This window comes from Marmota marmota, unplaced genomic scaffold (genome assembly GCF_001458135.2).
Source record: "Marmota marmota marmota unplaced genomic scaffold, marMar, whole genome shotgun sequence".
NCBI classification, from domain to species: Eukaryota; Metazoa; Chordata; class Mammalia; order Rodentia; family Sciuridae; genus Marmota; species Marmota marmota.
Window position 1 is genome coordinate 8,634,441 of NW_026000240.1, and position 19,425 is coordinate 8,653,865.

Consider the following 19,425-nt stretch of genomic DNA (forward strand, 5'->3'; position numbering starts at 1 on the left):
AAAAAGAACTTAAAACACCAGCGTACACAGGTTTTTCTAGATAGATTGATTTTGGCTTATTCCTAAATAATTAAGCATCCTTTAAAGCCCTGGCCAATAACATATGCATGTTTCCTCATTCTCACAAAGCTGAAATTCAATCATCTTTGGGTTATATAAACTGCTTGGCTCTCAGCCATTTATCAGGAAAGCTTCCAATTGGTAGGTTTAGGAGAAAGGCAAAGCAAAATGTTAAACAGAAATCTCAGAAACATTAGAATGTGGAAAACAGAATCATTTACCTCAATATGAACAGTGGGCATAATAAGGTAATAAATGAAAAAGGCCATNAGTCGGCCCCGAGGCTGGCGGCCCCGGAAGCACTCGCTCGCAGCCTCCACGCCTGGGGAGACGTGTAGGGGCCGGGTTCGGCCCTCGTTGAACTCTCACCCCAGCGCACGGGTTTCTTTTTCCGGGACAAGATGGCGCCTTCCACGCCTCTGTTGACAGGTGAGTTCCGAACTAGCGCGGGACTCCTTTTCTCGGGCGTGGTCTGTCTGTGTCTTTGCTCTGGAGAGCCAGCCGGCGGTCCCTGGAGTCCGACCCGCGCTTTCTCATGGCTTGCGGAGTGCCTGGCCCGTCACCCGGGCTTCTTGGTCCACCGCGTGGCAGTCGGAAGTCAGGCCCTTGTCGCTGGTGTCCCCCTCCCAGCTGCCGTCCGCCCTCCTCCCTGCGCTCCTGCCGCTTCAGCAGCGGGAGCGGCACTCGGCGCGCTTGATGCGGGCTGCAGTGCTGCTGTTGCGGGCACCGCGTTCGGAGACGAGCCTTGAGCCCCCGGGGCCCGCGGAGCTCCGACGGCGCGCTCCTGGCCCTGGTGGGGCTGCGGCCAGGGGCCCGTGTCGCTCGCGCTCCTCGAGGCTCCTACCAGTGCGCGATGGAGACCTCTGGCCGACATGACGTGGAGACAGTTGTGGACGTTTTGGAAGTAGAATGTTACATGGCTCCTGGGGTTTTGAAGCTGAACTCGTTTGTAGTGTTGAAGATGAGGTTTCGGACAGTGCTGGGCGGGACTCGATGTCAATGTGAAGGAGAGGGCGTGGGAAGGGGAACAAGTCTTCAGTCGTGGTCACCGTGTAGCAGGAAAGGAGAAGGCGTGAAGACAAGAGTCTGCTCTGGAGAAGGAACCAAAGGGAGCCATAAAATGCTTTTGCTCTGCTGGACGCAATGCTGCACACCTGCAATCCCAGCGACCCCAGGGCCGACGCAGGAGGATTGCATGTTTGAGGCCAGCCTTAGCAACCTAGCAAGACACAGTGTCAACACCAACAAAAGGAAAACAAAACAAACAAACAAAACAAAGAAAAAGCTTTTGCACTTATTGACATTCTTGCCATTCAGCATTTTAATTTTAAGATCCATGCCCACTCCTGTACAATGGAGTACCACAATTCATTCACCCAACATTTATCAAATGCTGACTACAGTCTGATAGATAAAATGCTGGGCTGAGACTATTTAAATGGCATAATTACGTAATTAAATGATTTCCTTAGCCTCACAAACCTAACTGTATAATTTTTGAATACTAAATGGCTATTTGAACTCTAGTTAAAAATTAGTGGATTTTAAATCTGTAAAAAGTGGTACCTCACTTCTTACAATCTATTCTTCAGCTTAGGACTATTTTGACCTTTTTGTTGATTTGGCAAACCTTTTGTCATCTATTAAAGTTAGTTTCAGATATCATTGCTCTGTAAAAGCCTTTCCCTTTGTTCCCATATAGTCAGTCACTCCCTGAACTATTTCTGAACTCCATGTGTACTTATTATTTTTTTTTTCACTTTTTACATAGGATAATTATCCAGTTGTGCTAGACCCTTAGTTTCTTTTTTTTGTTTGTTTTTTGGGTGTGGAGGATTTGAACTCAAGGGCAGTAGACCACTGAGCCACATCCCTGCCCTATTTTGTATTTTATTTAGAGACAGGGTCTTACTGAGTTGCTTACTGCCTCCCCTGTTGCTGAGGCTGGGTTTGAACTTGGGATCCTCCTGCCTCAGCCTCCTGAGCTGCTGGGATGACAGGTGGGTGCCACTGTGCTTCTTGATGTTAAGAGCAGAGTATTATTAATTCCTGCCTTCTCAGTACCTAGAACTGAACCTGAAAAGCAATAGGCACTCTAAATGTGTAGTGGAGGAATAAATTAATGAAGGGTAGCTCGTTTATTTCTTGTCAAATTTACCAAGAATGACAGTTTTCTTACAATACCTATACGCAAGGATTTTGTAAGAGCTTAGAGATTATTGTTCAGTCTGTCTCTCATATGCTCATATTCTTGGAGGCCAGAGGTATTACTTCATCAGAGTCATACTGCGGATGGCAGAGTGACGATTTTATGCGCATTATTCCACTTCATGCTCCCTTTTCTGTCACTAAAACACACTGTTTAATATTGTAAACATTCTTAGTTGGGGTATTTCATTTAATAATAGATTTTTTTTTAACTTCCTAACTCTTTTGTTAAATTAGATTCATAGGATCTTAGAGCTGTGAATAATTTGGAGGTTATCCAGTAAATTTTATTAGTCAAAACTTTTAGTTGGAAATGACGAGAACCAAAAAAGAAAAAAAAAGGGCAGGTGAGAAAGGGAGATTTTCAAAACTCACATAACCTAATAGCTTCCATACTACTGGATTCAGTTAGTCACATGACTCCAAAAAAATCTGTCTTCATCTGTAGGCCGGGTTCCTTCTGGATTCGTTTGTTCTCAGGCTGACATCAGCCAGCTCGGGCACCTCCAAAGGAAAGAGAATATTTTTGCCACTGATCCCAGCAAATCTAAAGGCTGCCATCTTTGGCTTGTCTTGTCTAGTCTCTTACTCGGCTTTGTATTAGTTTTTCATCAGAAGTCAGGACCAAATTGTATGCTCACCTGTATTAGTGTGGCCTAAAAAAGAGGGGCTTGGTGCTGGGTATGTAAAAATAACAACATCCATTACAAGAAATTCTTATTCTTTTTTTTTTTTTAATTTTTTAAGTTATACCTGGACACAACACCTTTATTTTATCGATTGATCGATTTTTTTGTGGTGCTGAGGATTGAACCCAGGACCTAGCATGTGCTAGGCAAGTGCTCTACCACTGAGCCACAACCCCAGCCCCCACAGTACAAGAAATTCTTTTTCGTGTGTGTGTGTGTGTGTGTGTGTGTGTGTGTGTGTGTGTGTGGTTCTGGGGATTGAACCCAGGGCCTTGTGCATGCGAGACAAGCACTCTACTAACTGAGCTAAATCCCCAGCCCCCTACAAGAAATTTTTTTTAAGAGAGAGAGAGAATTTTAATATTTATTTTTTTAGTTTTTGGCGGACACAACATCTTTGTTTGTATGTGGTGCTGAGGATCGAACCTGGGCCGCACGCATGCCAGGCAAGCGCGCTACTGCTTGAGCCACATCCCCAGCCCCAAGAAATTCTTGATTTCTAAGCAACTTGCCTAGATGAGGTCATTGAAATAATTTACTTAAAATTGAGTCATTTTTCTAAATTGATATGTAGTTCAGCAAATATAACAGGTGGGAAAAGTATATTTTAAGAATCACCATATCCTTGACATATGACTGTGTTTGTTGAAGCCCGGTGTTTTTCTAATTCTAACTCAGGCCTAGAGTAATAAATTGTATGAGCCTCAAAAAGGCTAGTAAGCTTAGAAAAGATTATGTAGATACAATAGTTGTTGTAATTATTGTTTTTTAAACAGTTACTGTGTAAAACTCTAATATTTATTGTTTTAGAACTATTCCATTCTGTTTGCTGATCCTCTTTTACTAAAGATCACATCAAGTGTGAACATACGCTCTCAAGCTAGTTTCACATCTTGTTCACTGTTTCACCTTCAGATATTAACTCAAGTGGTTTTTTATTAAAGTTTTGTGTAGAATAAAATTGTTGCAGTTATGGAAAAGTTTGTTTTGCATCCATATTTATTTTTGCTTTTATTAATTTGTGAAACAGTTTATGTTCTCCTATGAAATTGAATTTGTTTTTCCTAGTAAGTTTATGTATCCATTTATTCACATTTTTATAAGGAAATCATGCAAACTGGTTATTTAATCTAATAAAGTTTCTTATAGGTCCAAAATGTTAGGCTTCAATATAGCAAGATATGAAATAAACCTGTTGTTATAAGTGGTTTATATGTATGAACAAAACTATGATAATCCAATATGATTTTTATTCTGAATTCTCCTGTGAAATATTATGTGCAAAGAATGCCTAGTTTAATGGTCATTGATAGATCATCAACTTCATAGTAGCTTTGGTTTGTATTGTTGTCTCATAAGATATGTTTTTACCTTTGTACAAAAATCTTGGTCTTTTTGATATGTGATTATAACTTTACAATTTTATCCAATATTTCCAACCAAAATCATTCTTGGGAATGTTGAAAAACTTTCATTTGATTTGTTTCCCTTTTTTGTTTGTTTGTTTTTTTGGCTGTACTTTAAACAAAGTATAACCAAAATGATGTTGCATTTTTTAAAAAGTTTTAAAAATTTGTATATAATTTAAGACTCAGAGAAGTTGTAAAAACAGTAGAGTTCTATGTACCTTTCACCCAGCTTTCTCCAGTGATAACCTGTATAACTGTAGTGAATTATCAAACCTAGAAATTTGGTACAATAGTATTTATTAAACAAAATTTCTTATTCAGATTTTGAGTGTGTGTGTAGTACTAAGAAATTTTATCATATATAAATTCATACAACCACCACTGTCAGAATATAGAACTGTTCTGTCACCAGCAAGAAATTCCTGTGGTGCCCTTTATAGTGAAGTCCTTCTTCCAGCATTAATGCCTAACAGTCGTTGCTCTGTCCTTTGTCACTGTAGTTTTGTCATTTCGTGAATGTTGTATAAATACAATTATAGAAACATAATCTGGATTTTTGCTTTTAAAGTTGCGTTTATTTAGAATGTGAACATATGTATGTTGAAAAGCAGTTGATTAATTTGACTTATTATTTTGCATCTCCAGAAACATACCAAAACCAAAAATTGGAGACCCCATGAAATTTAGTTTCTTGAATGGGAAGGACATGTCACTCTCCACACTGGCACTAAAAATGTCATGTGTGCCTTCTAAGATTTGGGTGAATATTCTACAAGGAAAATTGTGACTCAAGTGTTTTTTGTTTTTCTCACTACTCCATTGTGATTTTCTCCCTGTATTAGTTTGGGACATAGGTCTGAAAAACAAATTTTAGAAAAGGAAAACCTACTGGTTGCCCTGAATAGCCTGAGAGTTCCCACTGCTATAGCCAGAAAGATAATCTTCATGAAATCCAGGGTGTAGATGCCACTTTAGTAATGGATAAGATCTTTGAATTTCCCTCAAGTAAACATTATGTAACATCAAAATCATCAAATGACTACTAGTTACAATTACTACTAGAACACAGGAAGCCAAGATGAGCCGGGGAGAAGATTTTTGCTTTATCTTCTTTGCCCATCAGTTCAGGCCTGTGTTCTTGGTGTCAGTAGTTAGGGTCCTTAGAACATAATTTGATTTCATCAGCATTTTCTTTTTTTTTTTTAAAATATTTATTTTTTTAGTTGTAGTTGGACACAATACCTTTATTTTATTTATTTTTATGTGGTGCAGAGGATTGAACCCAGGGCCTCGCATGTGCTATGCAAGTGCTCAACTGCTGAGCCATAACCCCAGCCCTCATCAGCATTTTCTAATTAACTGGGGCTACACTGACAATGTGCCATTTAGGCATCCTGGACCCACGTGTTAATTCTGAGAGAGTGCTCTTAACGTGTTAGGTTTTACTACAACTTATGAGAAGACCCTCATTATGCTGGCAAAATTGTATGTAGTATAGGAATAGGGTGTAATCTGATAATTATAAACTTTCTAATTTGAAAAATTCACTTTTGGTTAATTCCCCCAATGTCTGTTAGAACTTCATTTATAGTATTAAGAAAATAATTGCCTATTCTCTTCTAAATCCTAATGTATCATATGAAATATTGCAGCAGATGATTGATTTAATAATGAAAAATAGCACTTCTTTGCTCATGTGGTGAGAAAATTTTAATGCTAAAGAACTAAACTTTAGGCTGGGAATGTATCTCCATGGTAGAGTGTGCTTAGCTTACCATGAGCAAGGCCCTGGGTTCAATCCTCAGTATCACCAAAAAATTAAAAATAAAAAAGTTTAAAAGTTTTAATGTTTTAAAATATAAAAAATAAAAGGAAGGAAGGAAGAAAAAAAACAGTTCATAGTCTTTAAATTTAGGAAAACATTTTCTGGCACAAGATGTTGTATAAATTTTGACTGGTACAATAGTATTTATTAAACAAAATTCTTATTCAGATTTTGAGTGTGTGTGTAGTACTAAGAAATTTTGTGAATGTCATTTGAGAATTTTAGAATAAATATCTTAAGTGTATAATTAAAATTGTAGCAAGAGACCAAACTTTTTCTAAATCACTCTCTTGAAAGCAGTGATAGATTCTTACTTATTTTAACCCCTAGTGGTCAGCACATAGTACAGCTACGCAGGGGCCATGTCACAGACTAGGTACCAGACTCATAGGTACCGTGGTGGCGGGAGTTGGGTTCTGAAATATGAAGAGCACTTTGCTGGGCTCCGGCCTGTTCTAGTGCTGACTCACAGGGGCAGTTGTTTCCCAACACCTCTCAGTAGGGTGTTCCACACATGCAACAGTAGGGGGTCCAGCTCTGTGACTTGGAGGTGTCCTTGTTCAGTGCTCTGTGTATCATCTATTTACTTTCCCTCCATTAAGTTGGGAGCTCCATTAAGACATGGGTTTATTGTTGTTCACTAGTAGTTCTTTGGGACCATTGGATACCTGAAATTTGAGCTAGTTAATCACTAGGGAGAATATAATATTCTAATAACTTTGATTTGACTCTTCTCCAGAAGGGGAAGGCAGTAGGGATCAGAACTGGAGCCAAGGCTGACCCTAACTGTAACTGCTGCTTTCCCAGTAACCCAGAGAAGGCTGGGAGATGTCTGAATAGCTAGATGCAATGGTCACCAGGGACTCGGTAACTATCTTTTCTTCAGCTTTTATACTGTTGCTGGTAGCAAGAATTCTAGGAAAGATACCAACTCATTCCCAATTCTGTTAGTTTTTTTTTCCTAACTATTGCATACTGAGGTGTCATCTGAACTGTCCCACCATGGTCTGGGTTTCCCTAATCTCCTGTGGGACTCAACAGAAGCATTTAAAATAGTTTCCCCATGTCCAGTCCACTCTTGATCCTTTCCTGTTCACTTTCTACAGTGTACTAGATTGACCTTTTCAAAATGCAAATCTAATTTTAATGATCCACCTAAACCTCTTGAGCATTTATTTATTTATAGTTGTATATGGACAGAATGCCTTTAATTTATTTATTTACTTTTATATGGTGCTGAGGATCAAACCCAGGGCCTCACATGTGCTAGGCAAGTGCTGTACCACAGAGCCCCAGCCCCAGCCCCAGCCCCTAGCATTCTTAAGATAAACCAACATTGCTGAGTTCAGTCTTCTTTGTGGTCTGAGCCCTGAGCCCTGTTTTCAGCTTCGACTTCTTCCAGCTGCTCGGGCCTTTGTCCCTTCCTCTGGTGTACTGCCTTTTCTCTGGCATGGGGGTTCTGTATGTGGCCTTGTTCTCCTTCCTGTTAACTGCTGTTCATCCTCCTGCTCCTAGCATCTAGGGACTAGCTCAAGAACACTTTCCCTGTCTTCTAGTTTGGGGGCAGAGCTCCCTGTTGTGCCCTCTGATACCATATGTTTTCCTTTGTAGTTCTCCGTCTGTGGAAATCATTTGCTCACTGTAGACTGAGTTCAATGAAGTCAGGCATGAGACAGGTTTTCCTCCCTCTTGTGTCTCCAGTACTCAACCCAGAGCCTGGGAAGGGGTTTTCCTTCTAGTAAACATCTGTTGAATGAATCAGTCTGTATATTTGAGTCAGCTTTAGATGCATCCAATTCAGCCCTTTTGAAAAATAGTTAGTTCTCCAAATGTTTTATTTGCTTATTTGTTTTTGAACTTTGTTCCCATTTAAATTTTTTATATATTCCTGTTATTGGGATTAGTGAATGAGTGTGTTTCATTCTACTTGTTCTTAGTTTGGGAGACTGCGAATAGATGAACAATAGTTTGTGTTCTAAGAACTTTAAACATGTACTACATTTTATGTTATTCTATATAAAGCATGTAGCTCCGCTGTATGCCAGTGTTTCTGTTTTATAGACGAGGCAGAGGTTCAGAGAGTGCCACATCCACAGGCTCCCAGCTGCTACACACCTGCTGCCTCTGAATTGATGGCTTTATGTCATGATGTGTACCCTTTTAATGATAACATTCTCTGGTACAGCTAAGTGTTTAATGATTTCCTTAATATCTTGAAAACTTTTGCTTTTTAAAAACATTTACAAATATAATCTACCCTTTATTAGCAAAGGGTAATGTGTTGGTTCTTTCATGTTCTTTAGTCCGAGGATCAGAAGGATTGTACATGGTGAATGGGCCGCCGCACTTCACGGAAAGCACAGTGTTCCCAAGGTATGCTTTATTTTGTTGAGTGATGTTACCAGAGTATACAGTATATAGTAAATGGGTTTTGTGTAGTTTGATGTATTTTCCACGAGAAAGGGAAGAGATAAGCTAGTTTCTTGGAAAATATTGTGTGATATTAACAGGAGATGGAAAAAATATATATTCTTTATCAAGTAACATGATCTTTAGATTTGAAAGTAATTGTGTAAACCTGTTTAGAAGAGGGGGGAATAACAGTAAGGAAAAGTGCAGACACTGTGTCATTGAATGCAGCCTTTAGTTTGGAACCAGAGTTTTATCTTGGAGAAGGAGAAAAACTGGCAACTATGATAGTCAACCTGCTACCAATAATCTTCATGAATTTAAGAGAATGAAAATGGTATTAAAAAAGGAATAAAATAGAATATATATGTCTAATATGTAGCTAAAGACATATATTTGGCCCCAAAAGAAACAATGCAAGGACAAACCAAAAACTAATTAAAATAGTTTCCTTGGGAGAAAGTGTAACAGGATGCTGGAGATGTATCTGTGAATGAACTTTGGTATATATAGTTATGACTTTTAACCATGTAATTGTTTTAAATAGTAAAGTTAAATAAAGTGGAAAACTGAAACAAATGAACCAAGCTCTGTGTCAAGGTGGTCATATAACCATGTGAAATTTCACAAAGTTCTTAAATGCAGTCAGTATTTTATTGTTAACTGAAAATACATGTCTTTTGAAGTGTTTTTTTTATTTTTTTATTTTTTGTGGTGCTAAGGATTGAACCCAAGGCTTGCTAGGCAAGGGGTCTACCAACTGAGCCACATCTCCAGCCCCTAGATGTTGTCATTTCAATCTATTATAGGATAAAGTAAATTAATAATTATATTAATATCACTAGGAACCAAGATCTTTAGCGTGAGTGTAAAGAGAGGGAGTTGCATATGTACATATGAACTTGTGATTTTTTAAAACATTTGTATTTCTTAGTTCTTTCCACTGAAGAGTCAAGAAGCAGTGAAGATGGGCTGGGGTTGTGGCTCAGTGATAGAGCAGTTGGCTTGCATATGTGAAGCACTGGGTTCGATTCTCAGCACCACATACAAATAAATGAATAAAATAAAGGTCTGTCAACAATTAAAAAATATTAAAAAAAAGAAGAAGAAGAGTGAAGACCCTGTGCACAGACAATGGCTTTCTGGGTACCACCCCTCACTAAATGGAATCAGTTCCTTGGGGGACAGGTCAGCTCTAGGTCTAGAGCAGCAAATGTACAGGTGAGGTGGGAACATCTTGTGCCAGAAAGCAAGGAAGCCGCAAAGGACCAGTGAGGTCTTTGAAAGGGCCATAGGAGTCATCTAGAAGGGAGGGGCTTAACACCAACCTGAGATGGAACAGTTTGAGCCTTAAGAATTATAACTAAAAGAATAAAACACGTTAAGTATATCAATAATAATTTTTTAAAAACCTTCTAAACCTTATTCATTGCATTAGTGGTTGATTGAGTCCTTGCTTGTTGCTTTGAAGATTGGTAAAGGGAAGGAATCAGGCATTTCTCTTGCCTTTTCTGTACAAACTATATTTCAGAATAACCAAATAGTTGATGAGGGAAAGTTCTTTTTTTTTTTTGGTCCCAGGGATTGAACCCAGAGGTACTTAAACACTGAGCCACATCCCAGCCCTATTTTGTATTTTATTTAGAGACAGGGTCTCACTGAATTGCTTAGTGTCTAGCTTTGGCTGAGGTTGGCTTTGAACACACAACCCTCCTGCCTCAGCCTGCCCGGCTTAATTTTTTATTTTGAGACAGGGTTGCTGAGGTTGGCCTTGATCCTCCTGCCTCATCCTCCCAGGTTGCTGGGATTACGGGTGTGCACCACTGTGTCTGGCTTCATTCAATGTTCTTATAAATAATTTAGATGATCACTTAGAAAGGATGTTCTCTAATTTATACTTCAAATGGATTTGTAAGAAATGACTAATATTTTAAAAGAGCAAATCAAAATGTAAGTAAGTTTTAGTAGGGTAGAACATTACACCAAAACCTGTGAGGAATTTAATAAAGACAATATAAAATTGTGCCTTTAGGTCTGGAAGTGAGTTGCACAAGTGTAGGAGTGGGGACATCTTGTTCACAGCTGTCTATGAGGGAGAAATGTTTTTAAAAAGTTCACTAATTGGGGCTGGGAATGTGGCTTAAGCGGTAGCACGCTTGCCTGGCATACGCGGGGTGCTGGGTTCGATCCTCAGCACCACATAAAAATGAAATAAAAGATGTTGTGTCCACTAAAAAATAAATATTAAAAAATTTTCTCTCTCTTAAAAAGTTTCACTAACTGTAAATTGGGTATTAGCTACCATTATTGGTTTGCAGAAGCATAGATGTCATTTCTTGATAAGTCATTCTGAAGATAATGTCCAGTTAAGATGCATACATCAGTTATCAGTGCATTTGCTGTTATTAGTTTCTCATCTAGTGTGACTGTGCCAATAGACACCTGAGTGTACGCAAACGCACATTTCAGTTTGGGTCTTACTTGATATTAGGAGATGTATTCACAGTGGCTATCTCAAGTAGAGAGATAACAGTACTTACAGTTTTGATTCCTTGATAGAATGTTGCCAGGTAACCGGATTTCCACAGATGCAGTCCAGAATGCTGCTTCGTTTGTTAAAAGTGAAGATCCTCTTATTATGTAGCCTGTGTCTGCACTGGAGGAGTCAATGGAAGGCCTTTGTCCTTTAAGCCCAGGGCCACTTGAGGATGTTCTGTCCTCCATTGTTTTGCTATGTAGTCTGGGACATTGTCCAAAGCCTCTGTGTTGAAATTAGCCTTCTCAAGATCAGGGTTTACAGCTGGCTACTTTTATGTTTAGTTACATTTTGTGGGTTCCCACACAAATAGTTCACCCAAAGGGCTCTGTTTTTCTTTCAAGATTCACCCGTTGGTATAAAATTGATGTCCAACTTATTTTAACAGTGATTATTCTCAGAGATAATGCTTTTTGGCAGAATAAAGCCTTTTGGAATTATTTTCTTATTTTCTAAAATATAAGTTTTTAATCATTAAATTAATAGATTATAGTCTTTTTTTAAAAATAAGAGGCTCTGAACTATATATATATATATATATATATATATATATATGTATGTATGTGTATATATACACACACACACACACACACATATGAATCGTTATTTTATTTGTTTTTATGTGGTGCTGAGGATCGAACCCAGTGCCTCACACATCGTGAGGCAAGCACTCTGCCACTGAGCCCCAGCCCCAGATTATAGTCTTTTTAATCATATTTTTTTGAAAAGTATCAAAGCTTATTAATTTAAACTGTTTTTGTTATTTTCAGGGAATCTGGGAAAAATTGCAAAGTCTATGCCTTTAGCAAGGATGGAACCTTATTTGCCTGGGGCAACGGAGACAAGTAAGTGTTCATTTACATGGCATGGTGTTCCGTGTGTGTCGTGGGTATAAATGTAACTGGCATGATTTGAATAACATGTATTTAGGTGTCATTAATAAAGCCCATCTTCTGATGTCATGATGTAGTAAGACAACTTTGAACATTTTCACAGGTATATATATATATCAATCATACCCCAAATCTAACCTAAAGAAATGAGAAGTTATTTTAAATAGTGCTCTGGTTATTGGTTAGCATTTCTTAAGTTCTGCACTAAGAAAATAATACTCTTGCTTGTTTATTTTAGATTTAGATAAACTTATTTGCTGTTAAATTAACTGTAGTTAATGTAACTATTAGTCCTATTATAAAAGCATATAAATTATTTAAAAGAAGATTTAGTATAATCTGTAGTGCATAAACCACCAAATCACAAGGTTGGTCTTATTCACAATGTTAATGCGTAGTCTTAATCTTAGCTTCAAAGTGTAGGAATGGGGACATCTTGTTCTCAGTTTTTTGTTTGTTTGTTTGTTTTTGTTTTTGTTTGTACTGGGGATTGAACCTCAGGGGCACTCAACCACTGAGCCACATCTCCAGCTCTGTTTTGTATTTTATTTAGAGACAGGGTCTCACTGAGTTGCTCAGTGCCTCACTGTTGCTCGCAATCCTCCTGCCTCAGCCTCCTGAGCTGCTGGGGTTACAGGCGTGCCCGGTTATATTCTCAAATTTTACATCTTTTTATACGACCTAAGTATTTAAGTTTTATTTTTTATCCATAGTTTCAGTTTATACTATTTGGAGTCATTAGATATTTACTGCCTAGTGAGATATACTTCTTTTCATTGTCTTTTTTTTTTAAACGTTATCCTTTATTCTATTAGCTTACTCTATTGAATATCTATTTTCACCCTGGCAATTATTGTTAATGATTTTATATATTTCATTTATATTCTCACTTAGTCGTCTATTGGATTCAACTTCAGTCTTCCATATATCCCCCATATCCCTTTTTAAGTGTCCTGTCCATCACTTAATAGATAACTTTATACATAGATGCTGGCATTTATTTCCTGTGGCTTTGGCCATAATGGTTCATAATGTCTCTAATAAAATATAAAAAAGGACTGGTCATGTGACTCAGTGGTGAAGTGCCCCTAGGTTCAACCCCCTGTACCAAAAAAAAAAAAAAAAAGAAAAAGAAAAAACAAGAAAACTTCATGTCATTTTTATGCTTATTTTTTCCATATTTTTTAATTGGTGTGTTATAGTTGTACATAATGGTGAGATTTGTTGTTACATATTCTCATGTCATTTTAAAATACGTAATTTACAAGGGTGTGTGTGTGTGTGTGTGTGTGTGTGTATTATAACAGTATGCTATAATCTTTGATTCCTATCAGTTATTATTTGTCCTAACCGAGGTATCCTCTTCAAACTAGAGTAAAACAAAGTTTCTTTTAGCAGTGTCTGGAATAAAATGGAACATCTTTTTTTGTTTTTTTAACTCTAAAATGTTTATGTACAGAAAAGTCAGCCTGAACTGATTCAGAAGCTTGGCCCTGGCATTTATCAGTAGTATGATCTTGGGCAAATCATAAACTAGTTCGATTTTTTTGTACTGGGGAAATGAATCCAGGGGTGCTTAACTACATCCATAACCTATTTTATATTTCATTTAGAGACAGGGTCTTTATGAGTTGCTTAGTGCCTCGCTTTTGCTAAGGCTGGCTTTGAACTCTTGATCCTCCTGCCTCAGAGCCTCCAAGCTGCTGAGATTACAGGCATATGCTACCATGCCTTGCTAATTTTTTTTTAAGTCTTAAATTTAAAATTTAAAAAATAGAATTGATGAGACTGTTGAGGATTAAATATGGAACTGCTTTTATTATATGGTCATCATCATTTTTGTCATTATTGTACCATAATAATTTGTATGCCTTTTGAAGATTGCTTTTGAGATGTTAATAGACATCCAGAGTTTTCTTACAGACTTCCTAGCTGCTTTGGTTTGCACTTATTCGAATGAAGACAATATACTTTGCTGTTCCTTGCCTCTCTGCCTTCCCTTAGTTTGGAATATCTCAGCTTCTCTGTAGCTTAGCTTTTTCTTTTTCTTTTTTTATCCATCTTTTAGTCTGTAGCTTACTTTGTGTTCACTTATAGAACTTGTTTCCTTTTCAGAAATCGAATCATCTTTTATCTTTCTGCTAATACTCTATTATTTTCAAACATTAACCTGCCATAGGGTCTTTTTTGTAAAATGTCCTTTTGTTTTTAAAGTTAAGGTGTTTTTGGATATTTTCTAAAACTAACTGAAAATTGATTTTTATGATAAAGAAACATTTTGAAGTGATCCATATTTGAAAAGAGGTGTGAATGTTTTGGTTAGTGTTGGCTATTAAAAAATATTATAAAATGGTATTTCATCACTGAAGTCGTTTCTTTTGAACCAGAGTAAATACCATCAGTATCACTAACAAGGGACTGCTGCACTCCTTTGACCTCCCAAAGGCAGTTTGCCTTGAATTCTCACCAAAAAACACTGTTCTGGCGACGTGGCAGCCTTACACTAGTAAGTACTTTCCCACTGTATACCTATTCTGGCAGGACCAATTAAATTTAGTGGAAAAAAAGAGATTGTATTTGTGTAATAGTAAGTTTGTATTTGTAATCAACAAGTAATGTCTAATTCTCCCAGTACAACATACTGTTCGTAATTTTAAGGTAAGGTAATATCCCTTATCCACAGGGGTTATGTTCTTACTGGATGCCTGAAACTGCAGATAGTGCTTAATCTTTTAATTGAATGCCTTTTCCATCTTAACTAGGCATTTACCTATATTTTTATATTTTGAGATGTCACAGCAAAATTAACAGGGATTTCTCTTTTTTTCGCAATTTCCTGGATGGAAGATTTGTTCTTACTGGTGATCTTGGCAATTTAAGCAGTTTTTTTTTTTTTTTTTTTTTTTTCCCTTACATTAAATAGTTGAGAACTCTCCAACTTTTTACTTAAAAGAAATGCTTTATGTGCATATCCGAATTTCCAGCTACTTTTCCATATCCAAATTACTTCTTTTGTGGTTTGAGCCATTGCTGTGTAAATAAATTATTACTTGAACTCAAGTGCTGTGTGCTCCAGCAGTCAAAATGGTGACCAAGATGGCTCCTAAATGACCAGTGGGTGGATAGCATATGGATATAGCATGGATACCCTGGATGCATGGGTGATTCATGCCCTGTGTGGGACAGAGTGGGATGGCACTCAATTTAAAACTTATGAACTGTTTATTTCTGGAATTTTCCACTTAATATTTTTGGTCTTCGTTGACTAAAATAACTGAAACCTCAGAAACTGAAACAGTAGATAAGGGAGAATTACTGTGTATAGTAAGTTAGAAGGAAGATCAATCATGAGATAGAGAGAAAGAAAAGGCTCAAGAGAAAATTTAAAAAGTAAATAACTGCTGGCTAGAGAAGATCATTAAAGATTAAGAAGAATAATAACCGATAAATATCATCATTATAAGTGAAAGGAAGCACCATAGATACGACGTCTAAGAGGTGTGTGTTATATGACTGGAAATGGTGTGCTATTTTCTTACACATTTAGATATCTCATGATAAGATATTATATGAGCATATTATATAGCTGTGGTTTAAAAATGAGTGATAAAAATGAGTGATAATAGGTCATTGTTGGGCTGTAAACATGGGTTTTATTCTTTTAAAGAGTCATCAACTCTGGAACTGGGATTGTAGCTCAGTGGTAAAGCGCCTGCCTGCCTTGCATATGTGATGCACTGGGTTTGATCCTCAGCAACACATAAAAAGTAAATAAACAAAATAAAGGTGTTGTGCCCATCTACCACTAAAAACTTTTTTTTAAAAAAGTAGTCATCAACTCTAATGAATCTTATTGTTCCAAGTAAATAAAAGGGAAATTGAAACTCATGAATGGTTGTAAGTAACATTTTTTTCATAACAAACTTCAAAGTTTCATTATTTTAATCTATCTGTTTAACAGAAATGCATTTCAAACTTAATAAATAAGAAATCTCAAGTATTTTAAAACCTACAGTGGTCACTGCAGGCGCTGGGCTGGCTCAGGCAGCTGTTGTCCTTGTGTGGGGAACGAGTAATCAACTCCAGAAGGATGGCCAAAGAGTTGATTTGGGGAGACTTTTTAATTTGATCTTCATACTCCTTTTCAATTTTTTCTAAGTCTGAAATTTTTTTATAGCTGTTAGACAATTAGTGCAAAATTTTTTGTTTTTGTTTTTATTGCAGCTTCTAAAGATGGCACAGCTGGATTACCCAACCTACAGTTATGTGATATGAAAAATGGGACATGTTTGAAATCTTTCATACAGAAAAAAATGCAAAATTGGTAAATAAATGCTTTAAAGTCTAATTATTTACATAGTATTTTAAATATCATGGTATAATATTTGTTTCCCTGGTATTGATTTTGAAAATACTTTGAACAAAATATAGATCATTTAGGGATTTTGTATATAGGAAAATAAAAGAGTAAAAATGTGATCTTTATTTTGTCTTTAAAAGGAAAGGAATTATATTTTCCTATATGTATTTTCTTTTTAGTATTCATGTGTATTTGTTTTTTAATATCTTTTTTTTATATTTAGTTTTTAGTTTTAGGTGGACACAATATCTTTATTTTACATTTATGTGGTGCTGAGGATTGAACTCAGTGCTTCCTGCATGCTAGGCAAGCACTCTACCACTGAGCCACAACCCCAGCCTCTATTTTCTAATATCTGTATTTATTTATTTTTATGTGGTGCCACACATGCTAGGCAAGTGCTCTACCTCTGAGCCACAACCCCAGCCCCTGTATTAAACATTGTTTAATAAAACTATTAGAAATTGACTTGGTAGGTATTTTCCCTTAAATAGTGAACAGTGTCACAGACCTAACGTGGTAACATAAGTTGTCCTCTAATTTTGTTTTTGTTTTGAGATAGGTGTCCATCCTGGTCAGAAGATGAAGTTATTTGTGCCCGAAATGTTAACAATGAAGTTCACTTCTTTGAAAACAACAATTTTGGTATGGAAAGATTTATTAAAAAAAAAAAAAAAATTTGTTGTTGTTGTTGAGAATCTTTATTTTTATTTATTCATTTATTTATATGTGGTGCTAAGAATCAAACCCAGTGCCTCACACATGCTAGGCAAGTGCTTTACCACTGAGCCACAACCCCAGCCCTGAAATAATTTTATTATTTACTTTAAATGTATGAAGTGTTTATTATCTTATGTGGCATCAAAGGGTTCTCCTAAATACTAGTAATTTGCTAATCAGTAATTGCTGTTATATCCACTTGTAGAATTCTCTGTAAGTCTAAATACCAATGAAATTCAGTATCACAAATTTTGATTTATAATAACATTATTGTTTGATAATTGGTATTAAATGAAGAGATTAGAATGTCTCTTGCTGAACTTAATTGCTGTTGAAATTCTGTAACACAGATTTTTTAAAAATGTCTTACTGTATAGAATTTCAAACACCAAAGTGGACATCTGGCTCCTATTCCTCTTATTCCTACCTCTGTCCAAAGAATATCTCTGAGCTAAAGCAAATTCTAGAGATCATATAATTTTACTAGAAAATATTTAATCATTTATCTCTGAAGATTAGGGCCCTTAATTTTTAAAACTTAGCCACAATTAATCACAATATCACAAATCATTAAATTTTGGTTCAGATTTCCAACAGCTGCAAATGTTGTGATTCTTTTAAAACTCAGGATCTAAGTAAGTTATCACATATTACAAATCGCTGATACATCGTAAGTTTCTTTTAATCTATAGTTTATCACCACATCTCTTTTTTTCTCTTGTAATTTATTATTTAATAAACAAAATTAGGCTGCACGTGGTGGTGCACACCCGTAATCCCAGCTAATCAGGAGATTGAGGCAGGAAGATTGCAAGTTAGAGGCCAGCCTCAGCAACTTAGTGGTAAAGCACCCCTGGGTTCAATCCCCAGTACTGGAAAAAGAGAGAGAAAAGAAAAACATCAGGGTTATTTTTCTTAGTTATTTTCCTGTGGTTTGAATTCTGTTTTTATATCCCATGGTATAATTTACATGTTCTTTTGTTCCCTACAAATTGCCATTTAGATTTAGAGTCCTTTTTGATGGCAAGGGTAAGAGTTCATCATATGGTGGTATTCTTTTATCAAGTAGTGTTTGATTGTCTCTGTTTTTACAGGGTTAGCTGACATTCATGTTCAATGCCTAGGTCAGTGGTTATAAGCTGGTGATGTTCTCATTTTCTTCTTTCTGTTCTTATTTATTAGCTAAATTATGTCTACAAAGATTTATTTCCCAATGTACTATTTGGTTGCCCACATGGTGTTTATATAGAAAAGGCAGGAATAAGTATTCTTTTCCTTGATCAGTTTTAACATAATATGTTCTCTAGCAGCCTTCATTGTAAGCATTTAATTCTTTACTCCCATCCTAATAAATGGTGGATTTAAAATATCATGTTTCCATCTATTGTACTTATTATTCTTACTGATGCTTAAATTGCTCCATCCTTGTTCAGTTAGCTGTCAATGATTTCTTTGCTATGTGATGAGTTAAGCTATTCTAAGATTAATGTATGTGTTTCCTGCTACAGAGCTAGGATCAGTTAATCCTCTAATACATCCTAGTTACATGGTAGAAACTGTAATCTAGGTTCCAGCGGTTCTCATTGCTTCTGTGTTGATCATTGTTTCTCAACTGTTTTTTTCTTTTTTAAAGCTTCCATTTAAATGAAAGACTACAAGGTTTTTTCGTTTGTGGGTTGGTTTTTTTGGTGGTGCTGGGAATTGATCCCAGGACCTTGTGCATGCTAGGCAAGCACTCTATCAACTGAGCTATATCCCCCAGCCCAATGAACAATTTTGGGGTGAGGGGAATGGGGGGAGTACCAGGGATTGAACTTAGGGCTATTCAACCACTGAGCCACCTCCCCAGCCTTATTTATTTATTTATTTATTGGTACTGTAGAATTGAACTCAGAGGTACTCAACCACTGAGCCACATCCCTAGCCCTATTTTGTATTTTATTTAGAGACAGGATATCACTGAGTTGCTTAGAACCTTGCCCTTGCTGAGGCTGGCTTTGAACTAGCTTTGATCCTCCTATCTCAGCTCCTCCGGAGCTGCTGGCATTACAGGCGTGTACTATTGTGCCCAGCTGCATTACCTTTTGGTGATGTCAAGAATCCTATTTCTCTGGGATAGTAGGGATGAGAGTTGGGGAATATCACATTCACATAAATATTTATTTGCTTTGTTCCACATTATCCGCATAGTATTCTTGGAATAATTATACCAATAGTAACATGATCACTGAGAACAGCTTTCTTTTTTTGCAGTGCTGAGGAATCTAACCCAGTGCTTCACACACATTAAACAACCACTGTACCACCAAACTACAT

At 36.8% G+C, this 19,425-nt stretch overlaps 1 protein-coding gene across 6 annotated transcripts in view; it reads left to right on the forward strand.

Moving 5' to 3' along the window:
• Nucleotides 1-385: 385 nt before the first annotated feature.
• The window catches only part of Eif2a (eukaryotic translation initiation factor 2A), a 36,105-nt gene continuing 17,065 nt past the window's right edge, over nucleotides 386-19,425 (forward strand). For 2 of the 6 annotated variants that reach the window (XM_048793963.1, XM_048793960.1), the window contains exons 1-6: nucleotides 400-489; nucleotides 8,495-8,564; nucleotides 11,907-11,981; nucleotides 14,417-14,535; nucleotides 16,254-16,353; nucleotides 16,952-17,034. In XM_048793963.1, the coding sequence (XP_048649920.1) occupies nucleotides 462-489; nucleotides 8,495-8,564; nucleotides 11,907-11,981; nucleotides 14,417-14,535; nucleotides 16,254-16,353; nucleotides 16,952-17,034 (475 nt within the window). In that variant the 5' untranslated portion in view covers nucleotides 400-461. Of the gene's footprint in view, nucleotides 490-1,100; nucleotides 1,105-6,755; nucleotides 6,762-8,494; nucleotides 8,565-11,906; nucleotides 11,982-14,416; nucleotides 14,536-16,253; nucleotides 16,354-16,951; nucleotides 17,035-19,425 lie in introns of those variants that run through there. The other 4 variants (XM_048793959.1, XM_015486902.1, XM_048793961.1 and 1 more) reach the window with 4 other exon arrangements.